General features: G+C 43.9%; 1 protein-coding gene across 1 annotated transcript in view; it reads right to left on the bottom strand.

Moving 5' to 3' along the window:
• Positions 1-24,483, bottom strand: part of LOC122906777 (protoheme IX farnesyltransferase, mitochondrial) — a 131,494-nt gene that overhangs the window by 98,902 nt on the left and 8,109 nt on the right. Inside the window, exon 4 of the mRNA XM_044249138.1 lies at positions 673-797. Within this exon, the coding sequence (XP_044105073.1) occupies positions 673-797 (125 nt within the window). The remainder of the gene's footprint in view (positions 1-672; positions 798-24,483) is intronic.

The following is a 24,483-nucleotide window of genomic DNA, read 5'->3' as shown; positions in this document are numbered from 1 at the left end:
AATTTTTTAATATATTCTGTGATTACATACACCATGTTTACTGAATATTCAATTACTGATTTTTTAAAAGCTGGATATGCTTGTTTAAAATACATTGTTGGGGCACCTGGGTGGCACAGTCGACTGAGCGTCTGACTCTTGGTTTCGGTCCAGGTCATGATCTCAGAGTCGTTCGATCAAACCCTGTATAGGGCTCCACGTTCAGCAGGAATTCTCTGCTTGGGATTCTCTCTCTCCCTCTGCCCGCCCCCTATCCCAAAAGAAATAAATCAACCTTAAAAAAAGAAGTACACTTTTATGTATGTAAACAAGTGCTAACAAATCAAACCAAAGAAAGAAGAGCACAGAAAATGATAAGCTCAGGGGAATGTGCCAGAAACGGATGAGAACAGAAAGTCAGGCGGCTCTGAAATGCTTCTAACTCAGGGACTCCTGTCAGTTGAAGCAAATACACGACTGCTCTCTCCCCCAAAAACATTCACCTCAAGAGATGAGACAGATCAGCTCTGTCCCCCAGAGACCTCTCCAGGAGATGCAGTGTCCCAAGTTCCTGGAACCTCTTCATTTACATATGGGGTTTGGGGAAGACTTTTTTAAAAAAAAAATGTGATAATATTACCATCTAGGAAAAAGCAATAATATCACAATCGAGCTGAAAAGTGACCCACTGACCTGATTGATGGAGTTGGCGGCACAGGATGCAAGGCCTGTGCCCAGAGAAGTAAGCAGGAAGCAGGACCAGTCAAAAGGTCCTGGGGCCAGCGCAAATCCGGCTGAAGTGGTGCTGACGACCAGAGCTGCAAGACAGAAACAGAGCAGACATCTTATCACCAGAGCCCGCTCCAGACCATAAATGCCAAAAACCAAGCCAATCCATTTCAGCAGTGACACAGACTATGGGCTAATCCTCTCTCATTAAAAACAATTAAAAATTTTTTTTTCTGATTATCAAAAGTACATGTGTTCATGATAGAAAAATGCTAATTTTCCTTTAGCGCCATTATACAAACAAAACAAAACAAAACAAAACAAAAAAACAATGTTCCAGATCCAATCATTCACTTATTCATTCAACAAACATTTACTGAATACCAAATTTGTCATCAGTACTGTGCTGGGCATCAGGCAGTTTATGGGATAAAGGTATGTAACGGCTCCTTCCTGCTCGCAGGCACTTTGTTTGACGGGGAGATGACAGTCATACATCAGTAATTCTAATACAGGGCAGCATATAGTAAGTGCCCCAATTCTGTGACAATTCCAGACCATCTGAGCAGGAGGCTCACCTGTAAAAGAAGTGGTTCTGGGGTCCAGATTACGGTTAGATGATGAACAGAAGGAGATGATAATCCTACAGCCACCAGTGGGAATAGAGGGACAGAAGCAAAGCCATGTAATTCAGGCATCCGTCAATGCTGCTCCCTCCCTGAGGGCCTGGTCCTTCTTTCCCAGGGGGGTTTACGGAAGCTGACAAGCCCAGAAAGTGTCTAGGGGCAGTACGATACAGTGCTGTAGAAGTTCACTGGGAAAAGATCACCAGTGGTGGGCTGATTGGAGAAAACTTCAAGATGGCACTGAAGCTGGACCTGCAGGAGGGGAGGTAAGAAAAGGAGGAGAATGGTAGGATGGTTGGACATCAAGAGTGGTTGGACAGTTCCAAGAACAGGCACGGGGGCAAGAGAGACCAGTGTCAGGAGTCTAAAGTAATCTGACGCCATCAGCCAGGATTTCAGACCAAACACGTAGGAAGCACTACTGAGTCCCTCGTCTTTTGCTCTGCTCGACCTCTCGTCGACTGTGAATACTGTCGGTTTCAAACCCACCTCTACTGCCACCATCAGGCCCACTGACTCACAGCCCAGGTGGTGTTCTGCCCCCAGGGACCTTCGGTAATGTCTGGAGACATACTTGGTTGTCACATTGGAGGTGGGCAGACACTGGCTGGGGATGACTCTGACATCCTCTGGCACACAGAACAGCCCCCCACAACAAAGAATTTTGTGACCCCAAATATCAATAGGGCTAAGGCTGAGAAACATGTCATCTAGTCCAAGCTATTATACTGTCTGGACAATGGCAAGAGCTTGTCCCCTAAGTGGTTTCCTTGCTTCCACCTTGCCCCTCCCTCCCAAATGATATTTTATTTTTTAGATTTCGTTTATTTGTCAGAGAGAGAGAGGGAACACAAGCAGGGGGAGCGGCAGGCAGAGGCAGAGGGAGAAGCAGACTCCCTGCTGAACAGGGAGCCTGACACCAGGCTCCATCCCAGGACCCTGGGGCTATGACCTGAGCCAAAGGCAGACACTTGGCAGACTGAACCACCCAGGCATTCACCAAGTTATATTTTAAAAATATAAGCCAATCATATCACTCAGCTTCAAAAGTCCTTGACACTACACCTGGACTAAAAGGCAAACTTTTTCTTCTGCTGCGTGGATGTGTCTTGAACCTCTCTCTAGTCTATGCACTGTTCTCCATCGGGAGGGCCTTCTGCTCTATAAGCAGGCCAGGCTTTCTTGCCTGCGGATTCCTGTCCCCTTCCTGACGGGCAGTGGGGAGGGAGACAAGGGTGTGGACAGGGAGAGGCAGAGGGAGAAGGAGAAACCCAAGCAGGCTCCATGCTCAGCACCAAGCCTGAGTGGGGCTTGATCTCACACTCCTGAGATCAGGACCTGAGCCTAAATCAAGAGTCGGACGCTTAACCGACTGAGCCACCCAGGTGCCCCTCAAATATGACTTCTTAGGGAGGCTCTCCCCAGATACTCCTTTGGGCAGGAGCAGACTGCGTGGTTCACCACTAGATTTTCAGGGCTACTGCTATGCCAGGTCCAAAGGAAGGAGTGGGGGAGGAAGAGGGGTGGCTGCCAGACGGCAGAGCCTCGAGCTGGGTAGTTTGCATGTCGTCTGGTTGGCAGGAGAGTCACTGCCAGCCCAAGGCAAGGATGTGCCCTATTCCTGGAAGGTCAGCCTAGAAGCAGTGGACACTGGAGAAACAACTGGAAAGGCTTTACCGTTAACTCCCTCGGACTACAGGTAGTAAAAGGGGACTCAAATAGATATAAGGGATATTCTGATCAGGTCACTTATTAGGACTTGGTAACTGCGAGCAGGAGTAAGACAAAACGAAATAACCACCAAAAAGGAGGAAAGGTAAAGTGCTGCACCCCAGGTGACCTGGAGAAGAAGTGTGACATTAACAGAAAGAAGTCCGTCCAGGGAAAGGTGATGGAGCTGGCCGGTCTTAGGAAAATGTGCTGCTTTTGAAGAACCACAGGATATCCATGTAAAAATGTACAGCAATCAGACGGAAGATGAAACTGGAGGTCAGGAAAGGAACCGGGGAGTCAGGAGAGAGAGCAAGGCTCTTGAGTCACTTGCCCAGAGGCCATGACTGGGCCCGACGGAACAGATGAGATCAATCAACGAAGTGCGGTGGAAAGAAGTGTATAAAAATGTCAGAACATCAGGATGCCTGGCTGGCTCGGCTCGTTCAGTGTCTGACTCTTTTTTTTTTTTTTTTTTAAAGATTTTATTTATTTGTCAGAGAGAGAGAGGGAGTGAGAGCGAGCACAGACAGACAGAATGGCAGGCAGAGACAGAGGGAGAAGCAGGCTCCCTGCCGAGCAAGGAGCCCGATGTGGGACTCGATCCCAGGATGTTGGGATCATGACCTGAGCCGAAGGCAGCTGCTTAACCAACTGAGCCACCCAGGCGTCCCAGTGTCTGACTCTTGATTTCTGCTCAGGCTCTGATCTCAGGGTGGTGAGACTGAGCCCGCGTCCAGCTCAGTGCTCACTGGGGAGTCTGCTTGAGTTTCTTTCCTTCTGCCCTCCCCCCACCTTGTGTGCTCGCTCTCTCTCTCTCTCTCTAATAAATAATGAAAATCTTTTTTAAAAACATCACAACCTCACAGATGGGGGAAAAGGAAACTGTCAGACACAAAGAACATCGTGAGACACCAACCAGGAGGAAGAGGTGCAGTGGAGGGACCAGAGGCCACCACCGCTGACATTAACAGGAAATGGTCGGGAAACTGACAGCTCCACCCAATGGTCAGGAATTGGTTGGCACGCGCTTCTATCTAGTCTCAGCAGCAGCACACAGAAACTCTCTGTTGTTTTACCATATGGACAAGCCCCTAAGGCCTAGACAGGGCACAGGTTTCTTGGCATTTCTGTATTTTTTTTTGATGGGGCTCAATGACAATGTGCAAAGGTGACTTGGGTACACGTGTGTAGATGGTCACCTGAACATGTCCTTTGGCCAACAGGTCCCTCCTTTAACGACGTCGTCCCCAAATGTGGTGTACATCCACATCTCCTGGGAGATCTCCCTCCAGCACAGAGGAGAGAGGCACCGTGTAAAGCAGGTAGCAGGGAAAGTACAGGAACGAGTGGGTTTGGATAAAAGGTTCCAGAAAGACAAGCAGAAGATTAGGAGCTGAAGGCAAACAAGAGAAAAGAGGCCGGTCTAGGCCAGAAAGTGTGCACTGCTCTAGCTCAAGTACCATGAGCGGAAGCACAGTAATTTCACCCAAGTCCAGACTAGTGAACAGCCACATGGAGCCTTACACCCAGAAGAAAATACCAAGTGACCCCAGGCTCGCACACAGCCGTCGCAGGTGCAAGGAAAAGGACGTTTCACCTGTGTGTAATGAGGAAAGAACGGCCCCTCACTTCATGGCCCACTGAGCCATCCCTGCATCTACGTAATGATTCCTAAGGAAAGCACCCGTTTCAGAGCAAAAAAACCTCCTTTTAGAATACTCCGAACAGCTCACCTCTGGGAAGAGGCTTTTTCAATATTTATAGATACAAGCCATCACCAGTCACCAAGCCTTGTTGACAGGCCGGTGTCCCAGAATGAGTCATCTTGCTTTCTGCACAACTCAAAAGCTCTCCAGAGAGGTTAGGCAACTCCTCCATGTGTGGTGACAAGCCAGGACTGGAAGAAAAGTCTGTTAACACCCAGGCTACTTCTCAACTGAACCACCAGGAAGACAGGTTGACGGTATCCCTGGGAGAACCAGAAGGAAAAGAGAAAGCAGGGCTTTCCCTCTAAAAATGAACTAAGTAAATTGTTTCCACCCATGGAGCCAATCAGTTGAAATAATTCTTTTTTTTTTTACACTTATTTATTTGAGAGCAGGAGAGTGCAGCAGGGAAGGGCAAGGCAGAGGAAGAGAGAGCATCTCAAGCAGATTCCCAGCTAAGCACGGAGCCCGATGCGGGGCTCAACCTCACGATCCTGAGATCCTGACTTGAGCTGAAATCATGGGTCAGACGCTTCACTGACCGAGCCACCCGGGGCCCCTAAAATAATGCTTGACTCTATGTTAAAGCCTTGAACTTAAACCCAAAGTAGACTATTTATAAACAACTATGGTAGTTAAAAGAGCACAGAAAATGCACAATAACATTTTCAGTATGTAATTAGTAAATTCCAGAGTCCCCAAAATAACTTTAGCTATCTCTCAATATCCACATCCACATTTTGTACTGTGTTTTATAAACAATTAAGAAGAAAGAGCAAATTCCACTGTAGTAGATATGACCGTATCTCATAATCACTAAACTGTCAAAAATAAAAATGTTGTGAGAAGAACGTTCACTTTGTTAAGAACCAGAAAGGGAGTGTAGCTACACAAAAATAGAACTATTAATTCAGAGGAGAAAGTATCTTGTTTTTCTTTTTATTTGCCCCAGAGTTTGACTGAGGAATACAGAAAGCACATCAGATTTTGACTAACGGGTCAACTCCTAAGTTGAAAAGACAGAATGTGGTTTGCCAAAAAACTGACAGAGGGAAAGGACTGTTTTAGTAAGACTTAACAATGACGCGGTTTACAAAATGGAAAGACTGCCTAATTTAAAACTGCACACATTGTAATGTCCACAAAAAACTGATTGGGATTATTATTATAATAATTATTATTGAAGAGGAAATCTGCATTTTGTAACATGTTTCTTAAAAGACATCAAACTCTAACAAAGAATGCATTTATACTTACTTCATCAAGGCAATTAAAGAAGGAGGAAGGCAGAAAGGATTGATAAACTGAACAAGTAAAATTGACCAAAGCAATATTCTCATACAACTGTAATTAAAGTTTTCATTGATTTCCTGGGATTCATTATGTGGAATCATTCTGCAACACCAGGATCTCATTAAAAGTGAGTGTAATATATTCTTTCATTAATAACACTTGAAATTATATTTTATTTGGTAATCTCATATTCTGTCCCTTTACACGTAAACATAAAATCAATGCTCCCAATGAGGCGTGACCCATCTGACAGAAGCCCAGAGCGGGGCACTGGACAGCAAGCCTTGGGATGGCTCTGGAAGGAAGTCAAGGAGGAACCCTGTCCCACCACCATTCCTGCCAATGAACCCAACCAGAAGCACCCCATGCAAAGACCTTGGCAGTGGTCTGTGAAGGTGCTTAGGATATAGGCAGTCCTGAGTATTCTACCCAAGCTCAGCTCAGCAGCAACGCCACCCATCTCTTCTGAACCACAAGGCCTGTCCTAAGACCCATCAGGGCCTCCTTCTTCCAGAGCCCATCATTCACAGGGTCGACAAATATGTTTTCTTGTCTGCCTGCCTTCTCCAGAGAAAAGTTCTTACTTATGTTCTATATAACATATATTTATTCTGACACAGTCAAGAGTACGCCTGTCCCACCGGGCTGGAAGAAAGCAAAAGCCCCTGATGGGAACTGCCTAGGAGTTCTGCCAGAAGGCTCTGGCAAAGGATGTAAGTGGTTATAACAAGGAGCTAACTTGAAGAATAATACAACCTTAAATTAAGGTCAAAGGGAACTTTGAGTAACTGGCATTATTCTTTGTCCTGATCTCTAGAACCCCGGGACTACCTATCAGATGGATGCTATCTCCAAATCTGGGGATGGGAAGTTATTCCGCCGTTCTGTGTAGAAGAGCTCTAGCTGTTGGATAGTTCCCTTCGGACCAAGCCAAATCCGCTTCCTTGAAAATACCTCCTTGTCATTTCTCTCTCCTCGAGCGATACGGAGGGATCCCTCTCTCGCATAATCCTTCAATCACCCAAATGCAACGATCCCACCATCTTGGTTTCCCCAAGCTAAGTGTCCCTAGGGACCAACAACCCTTGACTTACGCACTCCTGTCCACGCCATATGACACATTTAAGAGACACACTTGTGTTTCACAGTAACAAAACCACTTAGCACAGTGCCCAGCAAATGAGGACTTAGTGAGGCGCTCTTGGTAATTCTTGAAATGTGATTTCTAGAATTTTAGGTGAAATATGTCTCTGGCCACTAAGCTTAAACTTAACATTTCAAAGCGGTGTCTTAAGTAACTTCTAGAGACAACAAAGCATTGCCTACAAGCTCTGAATGCCTCTATGTTGTGAGCCCAGTAACTTCTCTATGGCTCCAGCGGAGACCAGCCCTTTCATCAATGTGTATTAAAAATGATAATGGTAAAAAAGAAAACTTATGTTTTTGAAGCACTTTACAGTGCCAAACTGCTTTTATGTGTATTTAAACCTCGGAAACATGGCACTTCCAAAAAAAAAAAGGAGGGTGTGGATAACTCAGGGACATGGGAAGAAACCACGAGAACTTTCACTTTAAATATTTTAAAACACACTTTATGAACACAGTGCATTGGTATAAGAGCATATGAATTTCATTTACAAATAACTCTTCATTTTTCTGCCATACGTGACATTTATACACAATAGTATACACATTATACTTGCACGACAGAAAGAAAGAAAAAAGAAAAGAGAAGAGAAACGGAAAGGAATGAAAAAGAAAAAGAAAAAAAGAAGGAAGAGGGAGAGAATAAGAGAGAGGGAGGGAGGGAGGAAGGAAGGTTATTTTTTAAAGGCTCAATTCTCTAAGAACTACTGTTCTCTGAGCATAAGCATAATGAAGGCACTTTATTTCCCAAGATCATCAGTTTAAAATAACTACAAGGATGGTATTAGAAAACTGGTCATCTACAAACTGATTTTATCTCTGTCTTTTAAAATCTCACTTTTTTTTTTTTTTTTTTAAACACGGGCTCCTAAAGAATTAAGTGAAAAACAAAATTCCAATAAATCAATTTGGATAATTATCAACTCTGGTAAAAGAGTTAGTCAAAAGATTAAAACCCCCGGCTAAATGAGAGTTTGAGATTCTCTATAGATTTCAAATTATCCTTGTGATCTATTATATCTCATTATCCCTGAAAGCAGATACCGTGCAACACTGGGATCCAAATCCTACAAACCTGAGACGTATTCTCTGTAAACTTCTTGCATGTAACAAAGCTGACAGGAACAGGCAGTTAATGAACCTGTATGTGGTTTTGCTCCTGTGTGTGTCCAAGCAATGGAATCAGTTTTGTTAGCTGATCCCAAGGTTCAAAAGGATGTAACTTAATTAAGAGGCAGGAATTAAGTCTTTTCTGATTTTAAAATGAGCATGTAGTTTTTACTTAATAGCTGTAGTGAAGATTTCCTCCTCTCTCTTCATTTCTATTAACAGCTTAAGCTTCAAATGGTTCAATGTCTAATGTAAATGAGTTTTTTAGGCTTCCTGGCTTGGCAGCCTCAGCGACCCTCTTGACACAGTGCTCTCACCAACCCACATATCAAAGAAGGTGGTAATTCTTCTGCTTACTGCTAAATTCAGATGAAAAGTCAGGGGATGAGAGACACAGTATTCTTTTGCCCAGCCACATTAAAGGGTATCAATCAGGGGTAACTGATTACAAACCATAACCACTTCTGGTTAAAAGATAAGACTTTTTATAGAAATTTTTAATAACACAGCTGCGAAGGTTAAGAACTTACAGGGCCTTCCTGTTTCCCTCTGTCTTTTTTCCCATTTAGTTAACAACCAAAGCTGATCCAAAAAATCCTAGGACCAAATTAAAACTCATACTTCAAATTGATTGAGCAATACTGTTACCAAAATGAAACATTTACGTGTGGTCCCCAAGGCAATTCACCAGGAAGCATTTGGTTTGCATTTATAGTCAGCATTCAGAAAAGGGAAATGAAATATCTATCAGGTCTGTTTAAATAAATACATAAATAAAACCTGCTTATATCTAAGTTAATAATGTAACACTGAATGAGATCCCACGACTGTTCTTTCAATTAGTTTTTCCTTGAACCCTCTAAGCTTTTCTACTTTGTCATCCTATTTTGGGGTTCCCCCCTTTTCAATAAAGAACCATTTCTTCTTACTATACTTAATAAACAACACTTTACAGTGTTTGTGACTAATTGGAAAACTTTTCCATATAACAGATGCATATTAAACTTGTAAGAAGTGAAACCATGTCTTTTGAAATATGAGTTTGGCAAGAAGGGACGGTTAGTTGAGCTTTTTCTCAGTTTCATCTCAATACTGTTGAAGTGTCACTATCCACACAGCAGCTATTTTACAATAAACCTTTCACATAAAGAATTAAGATTATTGCTCATTTAAAGTATCGTTTGGATTTTGACAGGATTTAGTGTTTAACCCACATTTGAATATTTTTTTTTGCTACACACGTAACAGGGCAGTAAAATGGGCTTGCTTACTTGTTCACTTTGTATTGGGACCAATGCACAGACATACCTCTACTAATGCATCGTGATCGTCTTCTGCATGGAAAATTTTTGTTTACCCCTAGTGATTTAGTTATGCAATTATGCCAGCCACTTCATTATCCTAGACGTTCAAGACAACTTTTTAGCATAAAGACTCTAAGAAATACTTTTAAGATAATCAACAAATGGAAGAATTCTCTTAATGACGTGGCTGTCCCTTTAAGGGAAACTGACTTTGCCAGCTCTCACAGATGGTTCATTGACAATCTTTACTCAGTACCTATCTGAAGAATAAAACAACAACAACAACAAAACGGTCTCTTAGTTGGGGACTAGATTAAAGCAAAGTTGAGTCTTCGAGGGCCCCTCTGAGCTTCCAAGCTTTTATAAGTTCCGTGAACTTTCTGGGTAACACAGGAGAGCTATCTTTCGTCCCCACAGTTATGCTGTGTACAAAATAAGGTAGCCGGTTAAAAACTCCAGCAGAGAACAGCAACAGGGGAAAGTGACAAAGTAAAAAGTAGGCACAGGGACGACCGAGCACAGCAGCCCGAAGTCACCTGCCCAGGTACAGTAGTTTCCAGGCACCACAGCATTCAACTACTCCAGTAAAGTAACTGATTATTTGTAATTAAAAGGCTAAACTGTTCAAAATTCTGGTGATGGCAACAACAGCAACAAAAAATCCCAAGGTATAAATACAGATAAAAATACACCTCTGTGGGGTGCCTGGGTGGCTCAGTGGGTTAAGCCTCTGCCTTCGGCTCAGGTCATGATCTTGGGGTCCTGGGATGGAGCCCCATCTTTTCCCTCTGCCTCAGCCCCTCCCCCCTGCTCCTGCTCCTGCTCTCTCACTCTCTCTCTGCCCCTCTCAAACAAATAAATAAAAATCTTTTTTAAAAAAAATGCACCCTGTATCTTCTTACAAAATACCGATATGCCCTTTTCATTTTTTGTCTCCGAATTCACCACCCCCACCATTCTGATATTAAAACATAAAGCTGCTGAGCAAAAACTTTTTCTAGCACTGAAAGTACTAACCTTGTCCTACTCTCTTAAAACTCATTTTTGTGTTTCCTTCCTTGGGCTCAATAAAGGACACACGGCATCCTTTGCTCTGAATTGGAAACCAAGCTCTTGCTGATACCCCAAAACGAGAGAGAACTAGGCACCAGGCCAGTCTGACTAGCAGGGGTGAGAAGCAAGCATCTGGGCCTCCTTGGGGATTCAGATGACACATCACCCATGGAGGATGGAGCTGTCTACACTGGCAGGTGGTGGCAGGGGGACAGGAACTGGGTCCAGGGGAGAAAAGGCAAGGACAGGTGCAAATTCAGAGATACTGCATTGGCAGGAAAACTTGCGACTCCCAGTCAATGAAAACTAAACCTGCATGTTGGTTTGAAATGGGAATCGAGGTAGTTCACTCACACTGAAGGGTGAAGGGTGCGTCAGGGAAAGGAGGGTGAGCACGTTCTCCAGAGGAGAGTTTGTTAAAGCATGGTCTGACCTCCCCAACCCCCAGCCCCAACCCAGCCTGAAGGCGTTTATGGAGACCAGAACCAGCACTCCAAGCTCTCCAGGGCACATGAAGGCAGGCTCTCTAGGCAGCTGGTGTACTTGGGGGCGAAGCAAACGGAGCCAGACGCCAAAGCCCTTGGGGCCTGTGGTGGTGCTGCTCAGAAGTCTGGGAAGGAGAGCTGCATGGCCTTACCAGGCTTGTCCCTGCTGGAAGGCTCTAGTCTAGCTCTGCTCTGTGCCACGGTCCCTGCCCCATAGCTTCTCACTGGCACAAAGGACTGGTCTCCAGATGGGCACGTGATGGTCAAGATGACAGGGAAAGACTGCGGACACAGCAGCGGGCATGCACTGCCACCAATGGGAAGGTCAGCGTCATGCAGGCGAGCCAGCCTTCGGACAAGGTGTGCGTGCTGGTGGTGGTCCCCGGGAGCACTACCGGGCGGCATAGGGTTTTCTTGGGGAAACTGGATGATGGAGAGGCAGGCAGCCCTGCGTCTTCTTCCTGGAAGGGGATGACTGTATATTCAGACAGCCCAGCGGGTGCTGGGGGGACACAGACAACTTGGCTGCCAGCAGTTGATGGGCTGGATTTTACATGTTTCACTTCTCTAAGAATTATGCCAGACCTGACAACCTCCCCTGCAGCTGGAGGTAGCCACTTGGTACTGTACTGGCCAGTGAGACCTAAGGGGAAGTTACCATCAAGAGCTTTCCTTCCCAAATAAAAATACAAAGTCTTATAAGGAGGTTTCTGTCTTGCCACACAGTCCCTCTTCTTCATTCTTTCAGCCTGGAATACAGCATGACCACGGAGGTGCGGCAGCCATTCTGGGTCTTGAGGACAAAAGCCAAAGCAAATAACAGAGCCAAAAGGAGGAGCCAGGTAAGCTGACAATATCCTTTAGCACTAGCTCTAGACTCATCATTTTGCACTCCTCTAAGCCAGAGAAAAATAAACCCTTGATTTAAGTCACTGTTTAAGTTTTCAGTTACGTGCAGCTGAGCCCATTCTCAACCTTATTTTTTTTCCTGTTTCTCTTCTTTAAATGTGTTGATATATTTTTAAAAATATTTTATTTATTTATTTAAGAGAGAGGGAGAGGGAGAAGCAGACTCCCCACTGAGCAGGGAGCCCAACTCAGGGCTCGGTCCCTCAACCCTGAGATCATGACCCGAGCAGAAATCAAAGGCTACATGCTCAACGAATGAGCCACCCAGGCGCCCAAATTTGTCAATATTTTTTGAGAATGATTATCATCCTCATGAAATTCATCTTGACATTCCTCTGACATTTACCATAGCATCTTACACTTAAAATCAGTTTAATGAACATTGAACTGATATAAAAATAATTAAATCATCAGAAAACAGAACAGCCCAGATACATATATTTTTCATCTAACTTAGAACATTGGTTAAGGCATCTTCATGGCCCACCCCTACCAGAAACCAACTAAAATGAGTGAATAAAACTAAAAACCAGAGAAAAAGCTGCATCAGCAGTAAACTAGGCAGAGAGGATATACTAAAACCCTCAAGAAATTATTTGTCAACTAGAGCACAGAGGAAACTCAATTGAAGACAGCTGCTGAGAAATGACTTGCTACTTTCATTTTTTGACTGGCAAAAAATTAGAGTGCCTAAGTAACAACTAAGAAGGAAACAGGGAAAATAACGGGAAAGGAGGGCTGTCTGACGGTACCCACAGTTTCTTCCTAACATGGAGAGGTGGGAGGCAGGGGCAGAGGCCAGGGAGGACGATGGGCGAGATGGGCCCACTCTATGAAAAGTCCCTTCCGCACCCCAGCAGGAGTATTTATAGAGGCAGAGTAAAGTGGTCACACCAAAAAGAAAGCAGGGCCCTGCCTTGACATCCTTCTCCCTAAGACTAGGAAGAAACATTCCAGCCCACTGAATCCAGTGTTGCATGTCACCCACTAACACCCCACCCTGGCACAGGGGGTATTCTGCAGCTCAGGGGCTTGGTGGAGAGCAAAGGCAGACTACACTCAAAACCAGACTTGGGGAGTAAGATGCTAGTGCTGTGATTTCAAAAACACAGAGCCAAACACCTTTCCAGAAAAAGTTCCCTGGCTGGTAGCTAGCTCCCTGTGTATCTCCTCCGGCCACAGGACCTTTACACTGGTCATGTAAAACGGTAACCTCTATCCTCCAACTTAAAAGGCAAGAGGAGTCCAACAATGCCAAATTAAACTGTCAGGTGATGAAGAAAAACCAGACTGTGCATTCCTTCAATTGGTCCATAATGAGCACCTACTATGTGCCCGCTATTGCTGGGGGCACAGAGCCGGAAGGCTGCAGAGACACAGTGCCTGTCCTCCTGGACTTTACACTTTTGGGGGTGTGACCGATGCCAGGAATAATCCTCTTCCCTCAGGAATGGATTAAGATGAGGAGAGGGAAAATGGCTAGTTGGAAGCTTTAAAAAAAGGACTCTACAACATAAAAAAAAAAAAAAAAAAGCACAGAAGAAAAAGAGGTTACATATATTTCTGAAGAAGAGGCATCACAGAACCAGCAGACCCTAAGCTCCCCCAGAGAATTCTGAGCCAGAAGCGGGGCGTGTGTGGGGGGACCCTCACCCCTCTCTGGACACTTGGAAGGGCACACCTGGGGCATAACAGGGACTCCGTGAATAGCAGGAGGACAAGGCAGAAAAAATGAACACTATGAAATAGAATAAAAGGACTGAGAAAACGATACAGAAACAGACCCTGCCGTTAGCAGAAGGCTGGAAGTCAGGAGCGGTGATCAAAAGCAGACAGCAGCAAATGCAGTCAGGGCCGTACCTGACCCACCTCACGGGTCTTTCTGAACGCAGCAGAAACCACAGTGAGGAAAGCAAGCGGGGAAACAGAATGAAGCCGCAATTACGCCAGAGAATAAAGTAACCAGTATAAATAGGAAAAACGGAGACAACCTGATCGTCACTTGACTGAAAACCTGAAAAACTCAAGCATCAACTGAAAAAAAAATATATATATATATATTTATATTTTATAATATAAAATATTATAAGATTTTATAATTTTATAAAATAATAGGTAGAGTTATTTCTTTTATTTATTTATTTATTTATATTTTTTATAAACATATATTTTTATCCCCAGGGGTACAGGTCTGTGAATCGCCAGGTTTACACACTTCACAGCACTCACCATAGCACACACCCTCCCCAATGTCCCCTTCCTCCCAAACCCCCTCCCCCCAGCAACCCTCAGTTTGTTCTGTGAGATTAAGAGTCACTTACGGTTTGTCTCCCTCCCAATCCCATCTTGTTTCATTTATTCTTCTCCTACCCCCTTAACCCCCCATGTTGCATCTCCACTTCCTCATATCAGGGAGATCATACGATAGTTGTCCTTCTCCACTTGACTTATTTCACTAAGCATGATACCCTCTAGTTCCATCCAAGTCATCGCAAATGGCAAGATTTCATTTCTTTTGATGGCCGTATAGTATTCCATTATGTATATATACTACATCTTCTTTATCCATTCATCTGTTGATGGACATCTAGGTTCTTTCCATAGTTTGGCTATTGTGGACATTGCTGCTATAAACATTCGGGTGCACATGTCTATGCTACCTAAAGCAATCTACACATTTAATGCAATTCCTATCAAAGTACCATCCATCTTTTTCAAAGAAATGGAACAAATTATCCTAAAATTTATATGGAACCAGAAAAGACCTCGAATAGCCAAAGGAATATTGAAAAAGAAAGCCAAAGTTGGTGGCATCACAATTCCGGACTTCAAGCTCTATTACAAAGCTGTCATCATCAAGACAGCATGGTACTGGCACAAAAACAGACACATAGATCAATGGAACAGAATAGAGAGCCCAGAAATAGACCCTCAACTCTATGGTCAACTAATCTTCGACAAAGCAGGAAAGAATATCCAATGGAAAAAAGACAGCCTCTTCAATAAATGGTGTTGGGAAAATTGGACAGCCACATGCAGAAAAATGAAATTGGGCCATTTCCTTACACCACACATGAAAATAGACTCAAAATGGATGAAGGACATCAATGTGAGAAAGGACTCCATCAAAATTCTTGAGAACACAGGCAGCAACCTCTTCGACCTCAGCCGCAGCATCATCTTCCTAAGAACATCGCCAAAGGCAAGGGAAGCAAGGGCAAAAATGAACTATTGGGATTTTATCAAGATCAAAAGCTTTTGCACGGCAAAGGAAACAGTTAACAAAAGACAACTGACAGAATGGGAGAAGATATTTGCAAATGACATATTAGATAAAGGGCTAGTGTCCAAAATCTATAAAGAACTTAGCAAATTCAACACCCAAAGAACAAAGAATCCAATCAAGAAATGGGCAGAGGACATGAACAAACATTTCTGCAAAGAAGATATCCTGATGGCCAACAGACACACGAAAAAGTGCTCCATATCACTCGGCATCAGGGAAATACAAATCAAAACCACAATGAGATATCACCTCACACCAGTCAGAATGGCTAAAATTAACAAGTCAGGAAATGACAGATGCTGGCGAGGATGTGGAGATAGGGGAACCCTCCTACACTGTTGGTGGGAATGCAAGCTGGTGCAACCACTCTGGAAAATAAGATGGAGGTTCCTCAAAATGTTGAAAATAGAACTACCCTCTGACCCAGCAATTGCACTACTGTGTATTTACCCTAAAGATACAAAGGTAGAGTTATTTCTAAATGTGCAGTATTATCTAGCATTTTTGGTGAAGCTGTGGAGAGTTGGTTAATCTGGTAATAGCATAGACTGCTGGGAACTTTTCTCAAGAGAAGTCTGTCAGGAAAAATTAAAACTTACAGAGTCTGCATAGCCTTTGATTGAGCAAGGCCCCTGTAGGCGCCTACCGGAGGAAAATGGTCACAAATATCACAGCACCATTTGTAATCACAAAAACCGAAAACAATCTAAGGGGAAAGGTGGTAAATAAATTACGATACGGCCATGCCAACGGCATGCTATCTACCCATTAAAAACGAAAAGCATAAAAAAAAGCAAAGCAAAACAAAACCAAAAGCATACTGGGCACCTGGTGGCTCAGTGGGTTAAGTCTCTGCCTTCAGCTCAGGTCATGATCCCAGGGTCATGGGATCAAGTCCTGTATCGGGCTCCCTGCTCAACTGAGAGCCTGCTTCCCCATGCTTGCATTCCCTCTCTCACTGTCTCACTCTTTCTGTGTCAAATAAATAAATAAAATATTTTAAAAAATAAAAATAAAAAAAAGCAAAAGCGCATGTCTAAGGCTCTTTCAGAAAGAAATGTGTACAGGGACAGATGTACCATGGTATGAAAAATCATTATTACTAGCAGTAAAAGCCACAGACTACTTAAATATCAATTAAAAAGGAAATGGTTCAATAAATTCAATGTATCCACATTATGAAGTACAGGGAACTTTAAGAAAACAAAGGCGGAAGATTTAACTTTAGGGATAAGGAAGCTTGTCTGTGACACAATATTTAGGGCAGAAACCAAATAACTGAACAAAATGTGTTTTATGACCCTGTTTTTTATAAAACAAACACATCAGAAACTATGTACGCATTAATATAATATATAATGTAGCATAGAGACGATGAACCTTTCTTGAACCTTTACCATATGCTAGGCTCAGTACTTGTTTACTTGTGTTATCTCCCATAATCCTGACAACACTCCCATGAGGCAGGATTATCCTATTTTACAGATGAAGAAACTAAGGCTTACAGAAATGAACAAATACATGTCCATATCACAAAGTCAATAAATGGTAGAGCAGAGACTGCAGCCCAGGCAGCCTCAGTCCAGAGGCTGTGCTGTTTCTACCGAGATACACAGTGTACAGAAGAGGCTCAAACACCATGTGCAAAACAGTTACCTACACAGATCAAAGGGGACCTTTTTATATTACATGTTTTCTTCATAAGAAAACACTACTTTCAAAACTTAAAATTAAGGGCACCTGGGTGGCTCAGTGGGTTAAAGCCTCTGCCTTCGGCTCAGGTCATGATCTCAGGGTCCTGGGATTGAGTCCCACATTGGGCTCTCTGCTCATCGGGGAGCCTGCTTCCTCTCTCTCTGCCTGCCTCTCTGCCTACTGGTGATCTTTGTCTGTCAAATAAATAAATAAAATCTTAAAAAAAAAAAAAAACCTTAAAATTAAGTCACCCAAAACAGGGCAAATATACTGACACAAAACATATGCACAGAATAATATCTCACTAAAATTACAAAAAGCATTTACATTGTGGTCTTACATTTGCTTAAGAAGCAAACACGTATGAATAGGATGGATGGAAAAAAAACTCTAGAATATGCCAAAATCATCAAAATGCTTATTATTTTGAACATTCTTTTCATTTTTGCTTATCTGTATTTTCCATTTTGTTTCCTAAAAGTAACCAATAAAGACAGTATTTTAACATTTATAAGCATATAATTATTAAGGCAATTATTTCAAAATATAAATGAAAAGTCAGGAAATCATAATTCTACTCAATCAATATAAAGATTCCTTATATAGTATCTGAGAGCCAAAGACTGCAGCCAGTTGACTTTGACTTTTAATATACAAGCAATCTAAAATAAAACTGTAACCTCTATTCTTGTGGTTTTTTTTTTTTTAATAAAAAGCATTCTAGGCTCTGGGGGAAAAATCTATACATTGATAGACTGTAGTTTGTATCAGTCCCGTCAACAGCATAATCTATTGGTTCTAACAAACAATCTATTTTCATGTTCTGGTCTCAGAAAGCATGTTGTAGCTTTTCAGCACAGATGTTATGGGGGGGGTAACCCTGCTTTTTATTGGCCCATATTAAGTATAAACTCAGTTGAGTCACCAAAGCCTCTTATGATCCTAACCCAAATAAAATTTCTCCAACCCGGTGTGGTCCTTGCAACAAACTCCAAAAACATATTGTAAATAGCTCAGTTGGCAAGAGAAACTCAAGGGAGATATTATTGCTTCTTTATAAATTCAGTCTTAACTTCCTTTCATAGAAAAAAAAAAAAACCTTAAATGGTATAGCACCAGCAAACATTTGGCTCAGATCCTGGCATGAATGTCAAGACATCTGTCTGCGACTACCCCGCTATCCTACAAATGAAACAGAAGTAGGGTCACTGTATGGCCCTTCACTTATCCTACGGTTAATTATCGTTGGTATATTACAGCTATAAACAAAGGGAGGCAAAGAAAGACTAGTTCTATAAAAGTGATCGCTGACTCTCAGATATTTCTGCCCCGGCTATCATTAGCTATAAATGAATTGCCCAAGATGTTAAGAGTCTGAAAGAAATCAATTGATAGATACCAGGGATTTTCTTTAAGAAAAAAAAAAATCCTGCTGACTCCAAGACATGTGTGAATTCAAGTAATAAACTAAATAGGGAGGTAAAAGGTCAAATAAGGGGGTAGAGGTCACCCAAAGGGTGCTGCCTCTTTAAATGGAATAAGCAGAAGGAAATGACTTTAATTCAATTAGCTCATCCAGAAACCTGGGGCATGGAATATATAAAATGATACGAGGGGAAATTTACTGCCCTGGGACTTCTCCTTCTGTGGTTGCAGGGGAGGCTGCTGCTCCCCTTTTCCTCGGTACATCTTGCTTTTGCATCCTTGTCTTGTGTGGTCCAGATCCTGCCCAGCTGGCTTTCCCTGCTGCCAGCGGTAGCGACGGCTGCTCTGGCTCTCACAGGGTGTGCGCTCCCCACATCCAGCCAGACCATCAGGTCTGCGACCGGCCCTCTTCCTGCCCAACACCTACTTCACTTGCTTGAAGGGTGGTCTGGGACCACCTGCATCAGATCATCTGGCGTACTTGTCAGAAACGCAGATCTCTGGGTCCTGTCCCAGACCTACGGGATCGGAATCCCTGGGGACAGCGGCCAGGAAGTGTTGTGCGAACACGTGTGCGGTGTATGCTCATTAGCATGCGGATGTGTGGGAACCGATGACTCAGTGTACACTGACACATGACGTACTGTTAAATGAGCAATTTAATCGCGGCTTTAGATTCCATGTTTTATACATCAAACCCTGCATCCGGAATGCCTGTTCTGATATACAACACCATAAGGTACATGAAAGGAAAAGCAGGACAGCAGCAGTCAGGGTGAAGGAGAGAAAGGTGTGGCCTCCCGCCAAAAAATGGGTCCTAAACCAATTCCTACACTTTCCTTCTGTGCCCAAAGAAGTGAGCATTCTGAAAATAAACTTTAAGAAATTCTTCTAAATGAATCATTTCAAGTACCTCATTTAAGGCTCTTCTTAAGAAGAGGAAACACTGACAATGATCTCCTGATTTAGCAGTCAGTCAACACTGACTTCCTAAGGGCCAAATAAAATACTTTCTGGCCAGCCATCTTAGTAGACCTCTAGCATTTAAGTGTTGATCACTTCATTCAGGAACTGTGTCTTCTCCTCCGGTGTCTGTGACTAAGCCCTTTCCTGTTTCCCTTCCTCTGATCATTTAGTTTCTCGCGGGCTCAGTTACATGCTCTACCCAATCCTTAAAAGGGGATGCACCCCCAAACGACCTTGGTCTTCTGTTCTGGTCACTACACACTGAGCCCTGACAATTTTGCTGGCTACCTCCGCTTCATGGCCGAGGGCCATGCTGAAGACCCAACATCTTGCAGCCCAACATCTGTCTGAGCTCCTGTCCTCCATGGCCAACCGCTCACCAAACCTCTCCACCAGGATATGCGGCAGCCGCTCAAAATCCACGAGACCAAAACTGAGCTCGTCTCTGCATCAAACCTGTTTCTTCCATTGGTGTTCACACTCTTCAGCCTCCCAGTACCACTGATCCACACAAGAAAGCTGGGAGGTTTTCTAGAGCAGGGTTAATCATCTCACACTCAAATGCCTATGGCAGGGGCGCCTGGGTGGCTCAGTGGGTCAAAGCCTCTGCCTTCAGCTCAGGTCGTGATCCCAGGGTGCTGGGATGGGGCCCACCATCGGGCTCTCTGCTCAGCAGGGAGCCTGCTTCTTCCTCTCTCTGCCTGCCTCTCTGCCTACTTATGATCTCTATCAAATGAATAAATAAAATCCTTTAAAAAAATGCCTGTGACAGCACCTAGGGAATGAATTTATCTTTTAACAGACAAGTGTGTAGGGACGCCTGGGTGGCTCAGGTCATGATCCCAGCATCCTGGGATTGAGTCCCACATCAGGCTCCCTGCTTGGCAGGGAGCCTGCTTCTCCCTCTGCCTCTGCCTGCCTGTGCGCTCTCTCTCTCTCTCTCTCTCTCTCTGTCTCTGACAAATAAATAAAATCCTTAAGAAAAAATAAGAGATAAGTGTATAGCTCTTAACTTATCACTTCTATGTAGTTTAAAGCAGCTATCATTAGCTCTAGTTTACAGGTGGGTAAACCACAGCACACAGGGTGGTTGTGGTTTTTTCTTTTTTTATGGAACTTGCTCAAGGTCACTCAACTAGTAAGAGCCAGGATCTGAATGCAGGGACTCTGGCCCACAGGTCACTACACCGTGCTCTCTCTCAGAGCACTGGCTCAGGTGTGCGACAATCAGGAGCACGGGGCCCAGAGAACTGGAGTGCTTGCTTCATGGCACCCAAACTCTTTGCTGCTCTGTGTCCTAACCTTTTATTTCAGGCCTCCCCAGCACTCCCCCAGCATCCCAAACTCTCCGTAAGGTCTGTTCATTCTGCTTCCTCAATCTCTCTCTGTCCTCTTCTCTCCCCTCTCCTCCTGACCCACCACAGCCTTAGTGAAGCCCAAGCCGGTCACAGCCGACTGCCATTGGTGTGCTAGTCATCATGCTTGCCTCTCACTGGCCCGTGCTCGACAGCTGGGCTCAGCAGGTCTCTCCTTCTAAAGGGCCAGGTAGGAACTGCTTCAGGTTTTCCAGGCCATAAGTCTTCTATAAGTCAATAAGCTCCGCCCATGTGTGACGTCAGCACAGTGTGACGTCAGTGCAGAACAAGTGGAAATGGCTGTGTTCCAATAAAGCTTTACTTACAAGAACAGGCACCCCTTGCTCAATTAGCCAATATCACAGATCTCTTAATCAATCCTACTCCTTCCATGGAACTGAATTCGACATGCTCCCCAAACCTTAGAGAATACGATAAAAAATAGAAAAGTACCAGGAAAAAACATGAGTGAATGTTTTTATAGCCACAGGGCAGAAAAAAAAAAAAATCTATCCAATACATAAAAGTTAAATATCTCAGTGGGACAAAATAAAACGGAACACAAAACAGCACAAAAAAATACAAGTAAGAAATGACTGAGAGTATAAGAAACAAAGAAGAGAAAACACAAATGATCAAGATAGAGAAAAAGATGCTAAATCCCATTATGACTTAAAATATGAAACCTAAGAGACATAAAAATCTTTTTCCGTTACCCTAGAAACAAAACCAGTAAAGACTGCTTATGCACAAGCACCAGATACAGAGGGAATGGGATTCCCACATGCTGGAAACACCCTGCGTGTTTAGGGGTAGAGGATGAGGTAAGCAAAAAAACGGCAGTTCTACTTAATGGAAGGGTACACAGTGGCAAACACTTTCACTGGAAGTTATGCTGCTAAGAGAAAGTAGCAAACTGCAAAACTCTGTGTGTGTGTGTGTAATGATCCTATTTCCGATAAAATGTACAACCATATCCATGGCTCTAGATCTTTCTATTTACATACATGTAGAAGAGGCTACATTTCAAGCAGAGTTTTTATCTAGAATGGCTGGAAAGGGTACTTTTTCAGTTTTGGATACGTGCTTCTGTATTATTTGAATTTTTATCGCCATAAGTTCGTAATACACGGGTAGTAATTAAAATTAAAATTAAATTAAAATTAAAAAAATAAATAAATGAGACAGAACACAAAGTGACTGTGTGTTTCTCCAAAGAACTTTCCAGAACTTCCCACTGCTTGGGCATAAGAGCCAAGCTTCTGAGCATGAAATGCATGCCAGTGTGGCACTATGGCCCTGCCGAACTTTCAGACTCCCAGCGACCATCTCCTCTGTCTCACACGCAGGTCCTGCTGCATTCCTCTTGGTATCCACAGTTTCCAGAATATGCCAGGATGCATCCAGCTTCTTTGCCTTTGCAAAGCCTCCTCCCTCGGCTTACATACAATCCTTGCCCTCTGTACCTAGTAAGCACTCATTCACCTCAACCCCCTTCACAGGCAGAAACAACACTCCCTTCTCTGGGTCCCCACTCTGCCCTATGATGCAGCTGCTACAACACTCAGAACACCAACTGCCCTAAGCATGGTCAGAGAAAGAGTAACAAACAGTGTTAATAATAGCTAATTTAGCAACTACAAGGTGCTGTGCACCTGAAGGTCTCACACGCATTATCTCGTTTAATCTTAAGATAAGGCTACAGGAGTACCGTTATCTCTACCTTACAGATAAACTACTGAACTCAAGGTTAACGACCCAAGGTCACGAAGGTTACTATAAGTTCTGGATTTTAAACCCAGAGGCATCTGACCCCAGTTGTTTTATCCGTATATATGTGTATGCTTACAAAACTGCCCCCCGCCACAAGATCAGCCTCTTCTTGAGGACAGAAATCCTGCTATCTCCGTATCACCAGCATCTTGCACAAAGGTACAAGGCGGACACACAACAAATACTGAAGGGATACCGGCTCCTAGTATCATCGAGTTCCACCCACTACACAATGCAGGGATCCCTTCCCTCAAAGATAATCGGCTTCTACCTGGATGGTTCCAACGGACAAGGATCACGGCCTCACATGGCAGCCCATTTCCCCCATCCAATCGTTCTCCTGTGAGCTCTCCTTCGTGCTGCTGAAATGCCATCTCCTTGTTCTGCGCTCCCGACGGGACATCAGCAGCACTGTTCCTTTGAATCATAGGAGCTGTCGCTACTTGAACACGGCCAGTCTCTCTTCTCTCGTCTTCCTTCTCCCTCCTCCCTTCTCTCTCCCAAGCCAAATAATCTCATTCCCCAAGGGACAAGGTTTCCATATCCCCTCTTCCTTGCAGTTGTCCTACTCTGGACGACTTCAATTTCTCATGTTCCCTCTAACGGCAAGTCCTTCCAAGTGAGAAGCACTTGGACTCAGAGACTACAAGTACTCAACAGAGATGGCAAGATTTTTGGCCTCAAACAACTTAGGGAATATACATTACATAGACAAGCATACGTTTACCTGTAATTATTTGGAAACTAACCTTCGAGGTGCTCCTTGTGTTGGGTACTTTGAACGCATTATGTGATTTAACACTTCGAGGATTTATTATTGTTCCTACTCTATCGGTGAAAGAATTGTCTCAACAAGGCTGAGAAACTGTCCAAAGGCTCGCTTGACTAGTAAATATACTAGCCAGGATCTGAACTCAAGTGTGCTGGGCCTCAAAGTCAGATTCCAAGTTTTGAGAAGGAAGAGTCGGGCCAAGAGCAGACAAGAGAAGGCTTAACAGAGAAGTCTTGAAAGGCTCTAAATGGATATAAGAGGGGCAGACAGGTCTCCCATGGAGGCAGGAGGAATGGGTATGGTGGATGGAAGGCCTAACCTAACTGACAAGGTTGGGGTGGGAGGAGGAGTCTGTTTATGGGGAAGAGTTTGATCATTCCAGATCACAGCTTTTCTCTAAAGCCAGGTAGAGTTGTGTCAGGAAGCAATACAAAAGGACAGCAGACTCTTGAGTAGGTAAGGAATATGTGAAAGCAATGTTTCAGGGAAGTTGGTCCAGCAAGAGAGAGTTGGAGACAACTGGCTGCAGTGTCCAGAGGTCGACTATGTTTTGGACCTGAGCTAGGACGGCAGCTTCAGTAACGGGGTTGAGTCATCTCACGGGCGTTACAAGGGACACCAATGCTAACAGCAGGATGTTGGACTAGAGATGAAGGGAGACTGGAGAGCCAAGAATAAAGAATGAGGCTAAGGTCTCCCACATCTGGGAGAAGCAAAGAATGCTGGTATCACCGCCAGGAATGGGGCGGTGAGGGAAAAGCCGTGTGCGGAGTGAGAGCGGGATGCGGACCTGAGCACACGTTCCATGATGTGCACACGAAGCAAGAGGCTCCTGCCGTCGACGTAGATCACTTCTGCTGCCTTCAGACTGAGGGGACTCATTTTTTGGGTGACATCCTTACGATGACGACATCTGTAGTCATTCTTAACCATGGCAGCAACATCACAAGCCATTTGTATAAATGACAAAAGATAACTTTTCGTTGAAAGGTGGTGATTCCTTCCTCGGCTGCCATAAAGCACAGAGGCCTGTTTTCAAGGATGGCACCTGGAATTAGCCTTACTGTTCTGGAGTTACACAAGGTAAGTCTTACTATGTTCTTCTATCTGGCAAACTTTCTATGCCTACTTTCCATCCCCGACTCCCACAAAAAAAAA

Source organism: Neovison vison, chromosome 5 (assembly GCF_020171115.1).
Source record: "Neovison vison isolate M4711 chromosome 5, ASM_NN_V1, whole genome shotgun sequence".
In the NCBI taxonomy this organism is placed as follows: Eukaryota; Metazoa; Chordata; class Mammalia; order Carnivora; family Mustelidae; genus Neogale; species Neogale vison.
Note: the sequence above shows the minus strand (reverse complement) of the source record. Positions and strands in the feature narration are given on the sequence as shown.